This window comes from Acyrthosiphon pisum, chromosome A1 (assembly GCF_005508785.2).
Source record: "Acyrthosiphon pisum isolate AL4f chromosome A1, pea_aphid_22Mar2018_4r6ur, whole genome shotgun sequence".
NCBI lineage: Eukaryota > Metazoa > Arthropoda > Insecta > Hemiptera > Aphididae > Acyrthosiphon > Acyrthosiphon pisum.
The window spans coordinates 92,983,300-92,997,249 of NC_042494.1; the positions used below are offsets into that span (position 1 = coordinate 92,983,300).

The following is a 13,950-nucleotide window of genomic DNA, read 5'->3' on the forward strand; positions in this document are numbered from 1 at the left end:
ATACTTTTTTATAGTACAGAGTAAAATGTAAAAATATATTTAAAAAAGGAGGTTAAGTGGATGTCGCTCTGCTGTACAGTAGATTACAAGTGGGTCACTGTATAATGGATTAAATTTGAATTCAATGATATAATATCATTGTATAAGAAAAACGATTCTGAGCGGGTACGGTATGTCAGTCTAGGTATAAGACATATTATAAAGTATATACTTATCTATGGTATTAAAAAAAAATTGACCTATAATAGGTACATACCTATAATAATTTCCAAATTAATCATATCACAATATTCATTAGGTACTTATAACGCGTTATACATCAACAACAAACCGTGATACTATCATAGATATATAATAGTATACTTTAGAAGTTTCAAGTACCCACGAATAATAGTATACAATCGCAACAAAATAACTAAAATAGTTATTCTAGGTATTTTAATATGTAATTTCGTCCAAATTTGAACTTAAAATGAGTATAAAAATAAACTGTGCTTATGTGTTTTTAGATTTTTTGGTAAGAGAATTAACTACTTATGTGGAATCATGTTTTAAATTTTCAATCCTTAGGTATAAAAGTTGACCATTTTATAAATTTTTAACTACAAAATAATTATTGAATCTTAAATTTGATAAATTTTGTCAAAATTCGATCTTTAAATGCCTATGAAAAAAAATTGTAGTTATGTATTTTTAATATTTTTCAACTACTTTTGTAACAATATATCAGGAGCCTTGCATTAAATTTTCACGCTTTTTTACCCAACAAACAAAATTTTATTGATATTTATAGAAAAAAAAACTAAACAAATTGAAAACTGAGAATGTCCGTAAACAGCTCAAAAAAAGTCAAAATATTTTCAAAATTTTATGGTGTATAAAAAATGAAAATATTAACATTCAGTGAAATTTTCAAATATCTAGTCATTCGTTTTTAATTACAATTAAATAAGAAAATTGTCCTATAAGAAATCGAGCGAATATCAAATGTTGTAAAAATATGAATTTCAAACGCTCGTAAAAATTTAATTTGACTTTCTTGTAGACATTTTTTTTTTGATAAATGTAGACAATATAATGAGGAATCTCGTATTACATTTTCAAATTATAAATTTAAAAAGAAAAATTTTTACGAATTCTTAACTCAAAATAATTTGCTAATTTTCGTGATTTTTACATATTTTGTCAATTTTTGAAATTTAAATACTTATAAGAAAAAACTGTGACTAAGGATTTTTAATATTTTTCAAATGTCATTGTAACAATATAGTAGGAGCCTTGTATTAATTTTTCAAGTATTTTTACTCAGCAAATAAAGTTTTATTGACATTCATAGAACAAAAAATTAATAAAATTGGAAACTGAAAATGTCCCTGAACAGATCAAAACAAATCAAAATATTTTGAAAATTTTATCAAGTATAGATAATGTCATCACATAAATGTCATGTATCTAAAGGTCATTTGTTTTAAAGTTACACCAAAAACCAAAATCAATTTTCTCGAAAACAGATTTTGCGTAAAAATTCCCTTTTTCCCTTAATTTTTATGTTGTTTTTCTCGGCGCTTTTCAAAACTATTGGAAATTTCAAATTTTGACCTCCCGAATGCACCAACTAGTTTCATTTTCCCATCAAACAAGATACTGTTGAAGAAAATCAAAGCAGTTTTACTGTCCAAACCAAACAGACACAAAAATAAAAAATAAAAATAAAAAAACACACATCATTGTAAAATCTGCAATACATTCATCATCGTTCCACTCAGAATCTAAAATGCGAATCAAAAACATTAAAACTAAGTATAAGGCTTCCGGTATGTTGAATTACAAAATATTGATCATACGTTTGGACAAATATAGAATATTATTAAAGATTGTACGACCTTCGCAATTTAATGTGTTGGACTTACTGAATATTACAATAGGTAGGGATATTATAATATTGGATCTTAAGAATTTAGAGATTTTAAAACTAAGTAATACTAGCTAGTAAATATAGTACCTATGTTTTTTTAATAACAGTAATAACGTATTAAAAACTAATTATTTTAAAAGAGATATGATAACAATACAATATAGATATACCGTTCATATTACATGTATGGCTGTATATATCTGTGTTTATATTAAAATTCTATAAAATTATTGTATAATATAGGACATAAGTATTAAATATATATTAGTTATACAAAGTAATTAGTTATTATGTTAACCTATAGGCATGTACTTGTAGTTATAGTTCATGTTGCAATTGATTATTATTTTAACTTCAATTCTTTTATTGAATATTAATATCATAATTATAATTATTTTGTTCAATTTATTTTAATATATAATTATTTGAACCTAGTAAATTATTTAATTGTTCGATTAAAAAAATATCATTTGAGTAATAGGTAGGTACCTATTACCAGAAATATCAAGTACTCCATAAATGTATAATAATATAATATTATTATAATACATAGGAAACATTTTTTTTAAGTATAAAGTAACAATTAATATAGGTACATTTGAATAATTAGCATATAACTTTAATTTTTATACCATACACTCTATAAACACTTAAATCTGCAAAGTATTTAAGTATGGGATGATAATGATACTTTAATTAGTTTGTAAAACACTTGTCAACGATTTGTATTGATTTGTTGTGCGAAGGCGGTGTGAAATCGTTATACTCCATTAATATTGTCATCTTTTGATGTCAATAATATATTATAACTGTCAATAAATTAATTATTAAATGTCCGTAAGGTGAATTGGACTCAAGTGTCATAGGCCAAAGTTATTAATCACAGACACTCACAATGTCGAAACTATATTCTCTTCGCATAGTTCATATAGCGATGTGTAGGTACCTACACGTATTGGATGTATTTATGAACCTGTTTGGTAGTGTAGGGATGATATTAAAATAATAACTATACCGATACATATTGGTATTTGATACGTGACTTTCAAACTCAAAATTAAATTCAAGGACGATTAAATATAATATATATTCATTAAAATAAGAAGGTAAAACATAGTCATTTGGTCCAACAACTATCAAGATTCGAATTCCATTGGTATGGCACATCAAATATAATACCTATAGTAGTCATACAAAAACATGAATTGCAACAGGCCTATTGTTCCAAAAAAAATCTTAAGAATGCCATGGTAGGTAGAATTGAAATTATTTTTTAATTTAATAATCGATACAATAAAGCATCAAAGCTTATATTATATTATATTAATCTGGCAAATACGGTTTAAATACGCAAGCCATTATATTACAGATGTGTAGATTTGTCTGCCAATTCAATTTTCATTATATTATAGTCTTCTAAATATCAATAATTATTGTTTTTATAACTTGATAGAGACCCGCATCCTCGCCTAAAGCACGAATGATGACATTGACTAGAATCATTACAATAATTTTACCCATTTGTAAGAAAAATTATATTAAAAAGTATAGGTTAGTAGTACTATATAAAATTTAAAATTGTAGATTTCACTAATTCAAAATGAACAACCAAGCAAAGTGGTAAATTCAGGACCCATATTTTGTCTTTGATTGGATAAAAACAGCAATTGTTTGACAATTATGAAATTAAATAATAATATCCACATAAAATGTATTTGAAACTGGGTTAGAAAATAGTTACCATAGTTATAATAATGTTACTCTCACTTACGTAAACTAGGAAGGGCAAATAAACTGGCTGTGAAGTCTTCGGCCCGCACTTCAGTGTTGGACTGTTACAACAACCTGTATCGTCAGCGCAAACATGAAGAATTGTACACGCAGGTAAATATTTCTTATTCGAGCTGGGGTATATGTCAGTTACCTTGATCACTTTAGATCTAGGTACTTTGCAAGATGCCTCTTTCGAAATTCTCATTTGATGCTTGTAAGCTTCACCTCCTTCACTATCACCTGAAAATCGTTTTATTTATACATTTAATTTATGGTTAAGTGTGAAGTCAAGACAAAATTATAATAATTTAGAGTAAAATAACTCGATGATTGATTTAATTTGGTATTAACTTATAAACATAAATTATAGACGAATTATTATGCCAACATATTTATATTTAAAAATAGTGATTTATAGTTTATTGTATAGGTAGGTATTTATTATTATCGGTGTAAATTCCTAACATATCGCTGATTAGTCTTTTTTTAATTATAATAATACATAAGTTAGGTCATAGATGCAGTTTTTATAGTAAAATGTCTCGTAAAAAAAATCATGATAGCATGGATGTGAATGTATGGTAGTTAAAATGTATCAGTATATAAATTGTAAAAGTTTCCATATAGAAACGTAAACATTTCTATAATGTGCCGACTGTTTAGCTACCTACATTTTTTTCTAAACAAGTGGACATTAATTTTTGATTTTTATATTAATTACTTATAATAATAATTGTATTACTGTAACACATTTTATGGATTGATACCCATTTTGGGTGCTATGTAATAGGTATACCTAAACCCAGTTATGAATGTTTTTAGAAACTAAATTATTGGTAAAAAAAATTAATAGTTTTTAGAGTGTGAGCATAATAGCGTAACACGTTCAATATATTTCAAGATATGTGAATAGGAATGCCAAAGCGTCTGTAAAACTCTACAGTGACATGGGAACATAATTCACTGCCGAGTGTTATACCTTATACTACATATAATAATATAGGTATATATTATGATCAACAATTATCAGCTTCACACTGCACTGTGCGAGTATACATGCACACTGAACGGTGATTATCACGTATTCACGTTTTGAGAATAATAATGCTAATGCAATGTAAATAAATGCGATTTGTGCAAGTCGGGTTCCTTTCCACGTTCGATTTAACGGGAATGAGTGCATGACTCTTTTTAAACGAGAATCGTCTATGCAGCCGACAACATATTATACAGTATAATAATAAAATAATAAATAATATATAATAATTAATAATAACATAAATGTGTAATACCTTTCCCTTGCAACACGTTGACCCTGTGTGAGCTACGGAAAGTTTCTTCCACAGCCTTCCTAGAACCCAGAAATTTCCATTTATTTTCTGATAGCGGTGACATGGTTCTTGCTGGTTCGTGTTTCTGGATGTCCTGAAAAATGTCCGGTAATTATATATTTATATGTTAATATTAGTATGTATCTAGTATTAATAATATCAAATATATAATTTTATCAAGAATCAATATTATAGTCTACATGCCCTATAGTTACATTGAATTTAAACTTAACGTTTTATAAACTGTTTGGTATGCCTAAATAATAGCAACATATTATGGACATTGCGAGAATCTATAGTAAACATTTACTTTGTAAGAAGCAAATTAGCAAATAGATAACATTTTTAAAAATAAAATAAATTATTATATTAAAACATCTGAACATAACGCAATGTAATATGGTAAAATTATCCGCCGTAATGTATTATTATTGAGAATTGCTTCTGTTTTTGGCAATCCAATTAAAAATTGCCGTGCCCTTCACTCCTTTTTAAATATTTTACTCGTGTCGCGGCAATTAATTTTTAGTCTTACTGGACTAAATAATATGTATGTTGTGTTGCGTGATTGGAGGATGCAGGGAGGGTTATTATAGTAAAATAAATTACAAATAATGACTAAAAACATACAGCCATTTCCACCACTTAATAAGACAATTAACTCGTAATTAATAATACTTGTCCTATTATTATATTTAATATATATAACCAATTAAGTATAGATTAACCAAACACCACGTATAAATAGTACAAATAGTTACGCATTTTTAAATACAGCTGAGTCTCAATAACTCTATAATCTCAATAGGGGAATAAAAATAAATTCTAGGTACTTATGTTTTTTTCTAGTTGTATATTTTAAACATATCTAATTTAAAAACACTTCAAGGGAAAACAAATTATATTGAGGTTTTTGAATTATCGAGCCTCAGCTGTATTACATTTGACATTCACTAATAAAGATTTCTCTCGATAATAATTTATGTAGGTAGTAAAACGCCGTCCGAAAAAATACAATATAGTGGTATACTAGATGGTACTTACATTATTATTTTATATTCAAAATCAACATCATTTGTATTTAAAAACGATTATGAACAGAGTTCAATCAAAAATTGTTAAAAAAAAAACAAATATTTACTTATTATGTTAACTTCTTTTAACTAGATAAATATATTTTTTTTTGTCATACTTTTTTGTAAATTCTCAAAAAGTATAAGGAAATTTAAAAAAGTCATATTTTTATATAATATTAAGAAAAATGTGTGGTTTATTTATTGTCTTTATGAAACTATATAAAACTATATTGAAGCTTATAATAGTTATTAGACCAACCCACATCTCAAATAGTGCTTAATGCTTATGCTTAATTAGTTATTTATCTACTATATTTGCCTACAATATACCCATTACCAATCAAGACATGATTAAAAAATATAATATTCAAAATAATATATCGATATATATGTCAGTATACATAGACATTATATTATCTGAGTACGGTTTTAATAATACTAAATTATGAAATAATAATACGTGTTATAAGTATGTAGCTATATTATTTTATCATATCCATGTGTTTTACGCATATTATTACCTAATATTTGTTTTTTTGGGACGTTAATTAACTTGCAAGCCACTGAAGTCATCAATGAAGACGTCGACATCTGTTGCTGTTTTTATTTGCATCCAAACTGATGATTAAAATATAATTATAACATTATGTAGGTACCTAACCTGTTTAGGCATTACAATATATTATTATATTGTATACAGTGAACGCGATCCGACCGGACGTAGTCTCCCACATTATTATTTTACGCACAATTTTCAAGACAACGCACATCGTATGTGCTTGGCTCATAAGACTTAGACACATGGCTCTTTCGCAAAATAGACTCCATGTTTTCCATAGTATCCATGTTATCAAATAGGTACCTGTAAATCCGGAGTTTTCACGTTTACGTTTTGACCAGATCGACAGACGCATTCGACATTTCGTCCGATAAATCGTTAAACGTTCATCAAAACAACCCGTATGTACCTATCACCTGATTTAAATTAAAAATATATTGTTTTGACATCAAACTATTATTTGGAATATCTTTGCGGTTAATGTTGGTAATAATTACCGCGGTCATGATCGGTTTCAGTTCTTTGATTCTTTCTCCGAAAGTCGCTTATTATTCATCAAAACCAATCATATGATACACCCGACAAGTTATCTACCCATGTAATAATATGCGAGAATTAAACACTTTCGTCCATTTTTACTCTTCTGAAAAGCTCGTACAGACGCGCAGATGAGACGCACGCGGACGTAACGAATAACGATAATGTAATTATTATGTTCTAGTGCAGTGGCACTCTGCGGCAGCATCATCTTCAGGTACTCCGTTCGCTCGGCACGAACTAAAATAATATATTATGTATTTATAATATACAATATAACATATGCACATCTAACCGATAACTATAATAATAATATTACTATGCGTATACCTGCGAGCATGAGTGTGTGTGTAATTCGGTGTTTTTTCTCGGCAGATGGATTTAGGACGAACGTCTGTCGTGTAAAAATACACACTCGCGTGTGTTTGTGTGTGCATAAATGCATAATAACCCACGCCCGCGGTGTGTCGGCCACACGAGAATCCGTGAGCTAATATATACAATGGGCCTATTGTGGCGCCTACGCCTCGTCGTCGTGTGAACGCGCGCGCTTATCTTCGTCGCATTGTAATTTCCTCGCCGATTTATTTATTTATTTTCATTTTTCACAGACACGCGTACAACACGCGCATACACACACACTCACATTCACATATTAAGCATACTGAATTAGGTTTTTTTTTTAAATATTATATAAGGAATAGGTATATAGGTTTAGTTTTAGTTCAAACGCATATTGACGCGTTGCCCATTTTCTCGGACAAAATATACTACTATATATCACATTATTATTATTATTATTTAAGTGCATATTACTTAATATTATATATATTATAATAGTATCTCCTCCGTTTTGTATTGCGACCACGACAGTGATGATTTAATAGATATTTCACTCGACGCCCACAATATATTACCGCTCGCAATAACACCGGTATGACGGAAGCGGAAAAATATTTTTTAATTTTATTTCTAATAGAAAAAAATATATATTTATTCTCATTATTATTATTATTATTATTATGTTATATGAATATCTAAATAAGTATATTTCATAACCTGAATATTAAATATTAACTAATACCGATCATAATTATAATATTCCATTTGTGTGACCTATACCTATATAATATATTGTGTATCTACCTAATACCTATATAGGTAGGTACCTACCTAATATAAATAATATTTTGTACATGTTACAACAAAGATCTCGATGTCGTGACTTATCATAGTGAGAGAATATAACCATCTGAGATGTAATTTATAAAAAAAATATATAATGATTTATTGGCCCCCACCTATATAATATAGTTGTAGACCTTGCAATATTTTTAGGTATTACAAATGAAATATGAATGTATTTATATCTAAACATAATTAATACACACAATATGGTAGGTACATGCAAAGTAAACAGAATTTCTGGTCATCAACTAGCGATATTTTAAACCACACATTAAAATGTTTTTAATACCACCTTTATAGAACAATGCTATGATAAATGCATAAAATAAAAATAGTCAATTCTACAACCAATTAGCTACTTGTGGAACAGATTAAACTTCTTTTCTAAATTTGTGATTTTCATTATTAAATTCACTGGTGTTAAAAGAAACATTAAAAGAAATAGGTATAAAGGGCCAAAAACAAAAACTTAAAATAAATCATACAAGTCCGTTTTAAAAATCTTTAAAATAAGTATCTACTTATTTTTGTTTCGATTTTCTTAATTCATATTGTCATTCATTTTATAATATTGTCTTAATAATGTCAATATTTTAATACCTATTTGTTTTGTTTCAAATAATTAAACGATAACAATTAATGATTATTATTTATTATAGGTACTTACTACGAATACCATCTATGAAAAAAATTATATACGGTACTTACAAATATATGTTTTCATATACATTAGTATATTATTATAATATAAATTATAATAAATTAATATAGGTAAAGTATGATTTATTATGAGTTATAGGTATTTAATTATTTTAAATTTATAGGTATTTTGTTCTTTTTTTATTAGAAATTGATAACATTGTTAATTAATTAAGTTAATTATAATATTATAATGTTATATATTAAAATGATATACCTGACTATAAACATGCAAATGTCTAGTTCATTAGGTCATCTCGTTTAGCATTCATATTTCATTAACTAATGACGTATCAATCATCTGTATGATACATTTTCAAATAAGATAATAGTGTCTTCTATTAAAATATAATAGATTATAGTCCATTAATTAAAAATACGCATTAAAAAGTATTAAATTTGCAGATTAATATGTTAAGAATAATAATATTATAATGAAACATTGATATCAGACATATTATGTCATATTTAGTAAGTCGTCCTGGCGCCTAAAAATCAAAATTTTTAATGTGAACCAATTCCACTTTTTTGCACCTATCTGATTTGTAACCATTTTTAACCTACATTTTTTTTCTGAAAAATCTAGTTTTTAATGCAACTTGTCTTGGCACCAGTATAACATTGGAATTTGTCCTCTGTCAAAATTTTAATTTATTATTGGTGGTAGGACGACTCACCTTCTAAAATACTAATATACGGTTCTATACAATAATGGTTTCTTTATAAATAATATTAAGTGGTCTGCACTAATCAGATATTAGAATATCAAGTAGGTACGTGCCAACCAAAATGCTTTTAGAATCATCGGTCGGATTCGATTATCACTGTAATTGCTTTCAAATGCGCAATATCGGTATTAATCAGGGGCGTCTTCAGGTATATTATACGGGGGAGGGGAGGGGATTTAAAAAAATGTTTTTAAAGCAGTCTTGAATACCGCTTTTAACAATTAACAAAATGTATAAAATATATTTATCTATATTAGCAAAAAGTCAAAAAAAGAACATCCATGACTTACAGGGGATTAATTAATCTTTATATTCAGTAAACATTTAACGAAATTGATACTTTAAAAATTAAGAATAAACATAAATATATAATATTTGCTAATTAATGATGTATCTATTTTATATGTTTTTTTCCAACTCCCCCCCAACCCCTTATTTTGAAATCCTGCGCATGGGCCTGAATACAGCTACCGTTTGTAAGTAGATCCTAAGAAATATCCTCAGCAGTCAGCAATACATACTATTTTTAGGATACCCACTATACTGATACATAATATAAACAGTCTCGATAGTCGATATCCTCTGAAATGATATTTATCTCTAACAGTAAATGTATACAATATTATAATAAACACTATGTCAAAAAAACATTACCTATCAATTAAAAATTTTTCACGGAATAAGTATATTTTATTTATTAAATACGTGCATATAAATCAAAAAATAATCATAATAATATATTATATTGTAAATATCTACCGTCGGACAACCGTTTCGAATGTAAAATATATAGTCGTATTGTAATGTTATATTGTATGTAATATCCGGGTGATAAAATTACGATCCTGTTGCTGGACGTCGACAGCCGTCAGGGATCATAATATAATATTATTATATATTATAACGTATTCTTATTATACTATATAATACCTATTGTAATAATGATGGATACCTATATTATTTATTATTGTGTACCCTTGTTTACAACCATACGTGTGTCGCTGAAACCTTTAAGCACACACATCTAATATTGTATACATTGGTTGATACCTGCCGACCGCTAATATTTTCGACTCCCGCAGTTTTTACGGCACACCTGTTGTACACGCGGCTTTCGACTAATTGGTTATTCACAACAGTAGCGACTCGCCGCTTTAATAATAATAATATTGTATGAGTATGCTTTACCACTGTATTCATCGTAGCATAATATATTATGTATTGTATTGTAGTCAAACAATTCGTCTGATCTGCAGAACGCGCCGGGGACAAATACGTATATTATATTGATATTTCTGACCAGGTTTATATTATGTATATTTATTTATTTATTTTTTGTTAGTTTTTTAATATTTATTTATTTGTTAGGTGACACCATGTTGAAATATGTGAAGGATACGATACCTACAAAATTGATTTTTCAAAGTGTATTAAACATTAAACATGGTGGATGGGCGGAGATATTTGAAAAATACCGCAATGTTAACTGTTATAGGTAAGTGATATTAGTGTTAATTATAAAATATTGTTAAAATTATACCATCACTACACTATGACAACCACATAATTTCTTTAACGTATGAATACCTAAGTACTTTTTGTAAAAAGGGTTTAATTTTGGAAATTGATACTTTTTAATTTATTATTGTAGGTAGTGGATTTTACTTTTTATTTAAGCAGAAACTCTTATTTTTAATTTCATACTTTTACTTCAAAAAACTTTTGAATAAACTTACAAAAATAGGCTAATAAGAAAATAAGTGTCTTACGATAAAAATATCATATTGTATAGTAAATGACTAAAATACGTATAAACGGCAGTAACTGCAGAAGTAACAGAGTTATAAATATATAATGTAAATTAGAAACAATACGATAGACCTCAATAAAACATTTCGCACAGGCTTTCAAGTCACGTCTTAAGAAAATAATAATAAAAAAGCAAAAATTTATCTTTATATTTTGGCTGTTTTACATGCGATTTGAGTTCAGACGATCAATCATGAATTTCCAAACATTGTAAATTGTTTACGTGCCTTAGTGCATATTACTCCACGTGAGACTTCAAGTTATAACCATCACCAGTATATAATATTAGTTTATACATTTTCAAAACTACCATTTTTGTATGTCTTCAAAGACTCGTTACGGCCCGTAACGGCTATAAAATAATATATGCTGCAATAGTGAAATTATAATTAAACTTTATCCGTGCCTAATAAGTAGTTATTTTAGGTTAATTGGGTTTTTGTAAACCCACGTATTTGAAAATGCTATATTCAAATACGGTAACAATCCTATACTTTAAGTGTCGTCATATTTTTATAGTGTATTGTAACAAAGGTCACGCATTTGTATTATATATTTATACGTATATATATTGATGTAGTCTAATAATATTATATACGATATACTTACCATTAAAAAAGCCGCAACAAGTTATAAAACTGAGAAAACAACAATATTATAGTACATTTTTTATTGGTAGGTACCATGATCGACATGATCCACGGCGTGTTACGTTCTAACGGGTTTTTCATTTAGAAACGGATTGTATTACAGTATGTATAACGTATAATGCATATTATATTAATAGGTGTACGTATTATCATTAATTATTATAATATTTATTTAATTTTTAAGTAATATTTCAAGCATATTATGGCTTAAAATATTTTAATAGTAAAAGGAAAACTATTAAAGTGTAATACAAAGTAGGTATAAATACATAATATGTACGACGTACGTCACTGCATTGTTATAAAATAATAGCCGTACAAAACGAATTAATGATAAAATAATATTAATTTAAGGTGTGAGATCATTTTTAATGTTAATCCTAACAATAATACTTGTATTGATAAAAAAATTAACCATTAGGTTTATTGTCATCAAATCTAGAAAAATAAACATTCTGCTGTATACCTATCTGTAAAAAAATATATAATACCGAATATATAGGTAACAGTGGTGTGACTTTAATTCCTTAGAAGTTAGAATACCTACGTATGATTATACTAGTGAGATACTGAGATGATTCTCTATTCTCTGAGAGTCTAGATTCTAGGGATTATCCGTTGGGCCTAATCAACATTAAATTTGATGTGTTCGAAATTAATACCAATGCGCTCAAATAATTATTATCCTGTATTGTCATATATTATCATAACTTGTTGTTCATTAGACTAAAAACACGCGAATTCCGCTATAAAACTTGGTATTGTACCCATATTAATCTAAAAGTGGCTTCATTATTTTGTGTATATAGACTGTAAAAACTTAAAAAAGTATATTCGGATAATTATTGTTGTAATTTATTTACTTAAGAGTTAAAATACCTCTATTTGCCAATTTGCCATATAGTTTTTTTTCGTACGTATTACTATTATTTTAATTTTAATAATATAATGTTAGGTTAATTCTTTCTCACATCCCCCCTCCCAAAAAAACGCCATGCGCATTATAATATAAAAAATATCGGAGTGAGTATATTATGTATAATATCGCGTTATAACCCTTTACTAAACAGGTTGCGTATACAGTACAATGGAAATGATGAAATGAATCATTTGTGTAGCTGTATTGTATAATAAATAAAAATATAATGTCGTAATTGTATAAAAATAATATTAACGGAAGAAACTTCATAAAAACTGCCCCCGAAGACAGGAAACGTGTCACGGTAACAAATTCAAAGGTGTTATATTTAATAGCAATAATTATAAAACGACTTTTATTTTATTCAAACTTCTATGAGATCGACATTATAGAATGATTCAACAAAACGTCAGACATTCAAGTTTATTGTTGTGCAGGTGCTATATACCCGAGGCGCCTATGCGTCTGAATAATATTAATACCTACTGTCGCATTATAAAAATAATAGAAGAGAACTTAAAAGTAATCATAAAAATAACAATTAAACACTCATACTTTTGTTATCATAAAACCAATGGTCAGAAGACGCCGGGACAAGGACACAAGCAAAAGGAACAGACGAGTAAAAACGCACAGAAGTTTGATTAGTTATTTTGTCTGTCGATTCTTCAATGGACATTCGTTACGCCCAGCTCAGAATACCTTGAACTGTTCGTACTTTGCCACTTAAAAAAAATTGTTTGATACATCAAATAATAATAAGATC

At 27.6% G+C, this 13,950-nt stretch overlaps 1 protein-coding gene across 1 annotated transcript in view; it reads right to left on the reverse strand.

Moving 5' to 3' along the window:
• The window catches only part of LOC100574878, a 45,538-nt gene that overhangs the window by 9,896 nt on the left and 21,692 nt on the right, over positions 1 to 13,950 (reverse strand). The window contains exons 2-3 of the mRNA XM_003242535.4: positions 4,981 to 5,113; positions 3,687 to 3,928 (exon numbers count right to left, since the gene is read on the reverse strand). Coding sequence (XP_003242583.1) covers positions 3,687 to 3,928; positions 4,981 to 5,113 — 375 coding nt within the window. The remainder of the gene's footprint in view (positions 1 to 3,686; positions 3,929 to 4,980; positions 5,114 to 13,950) is intronic.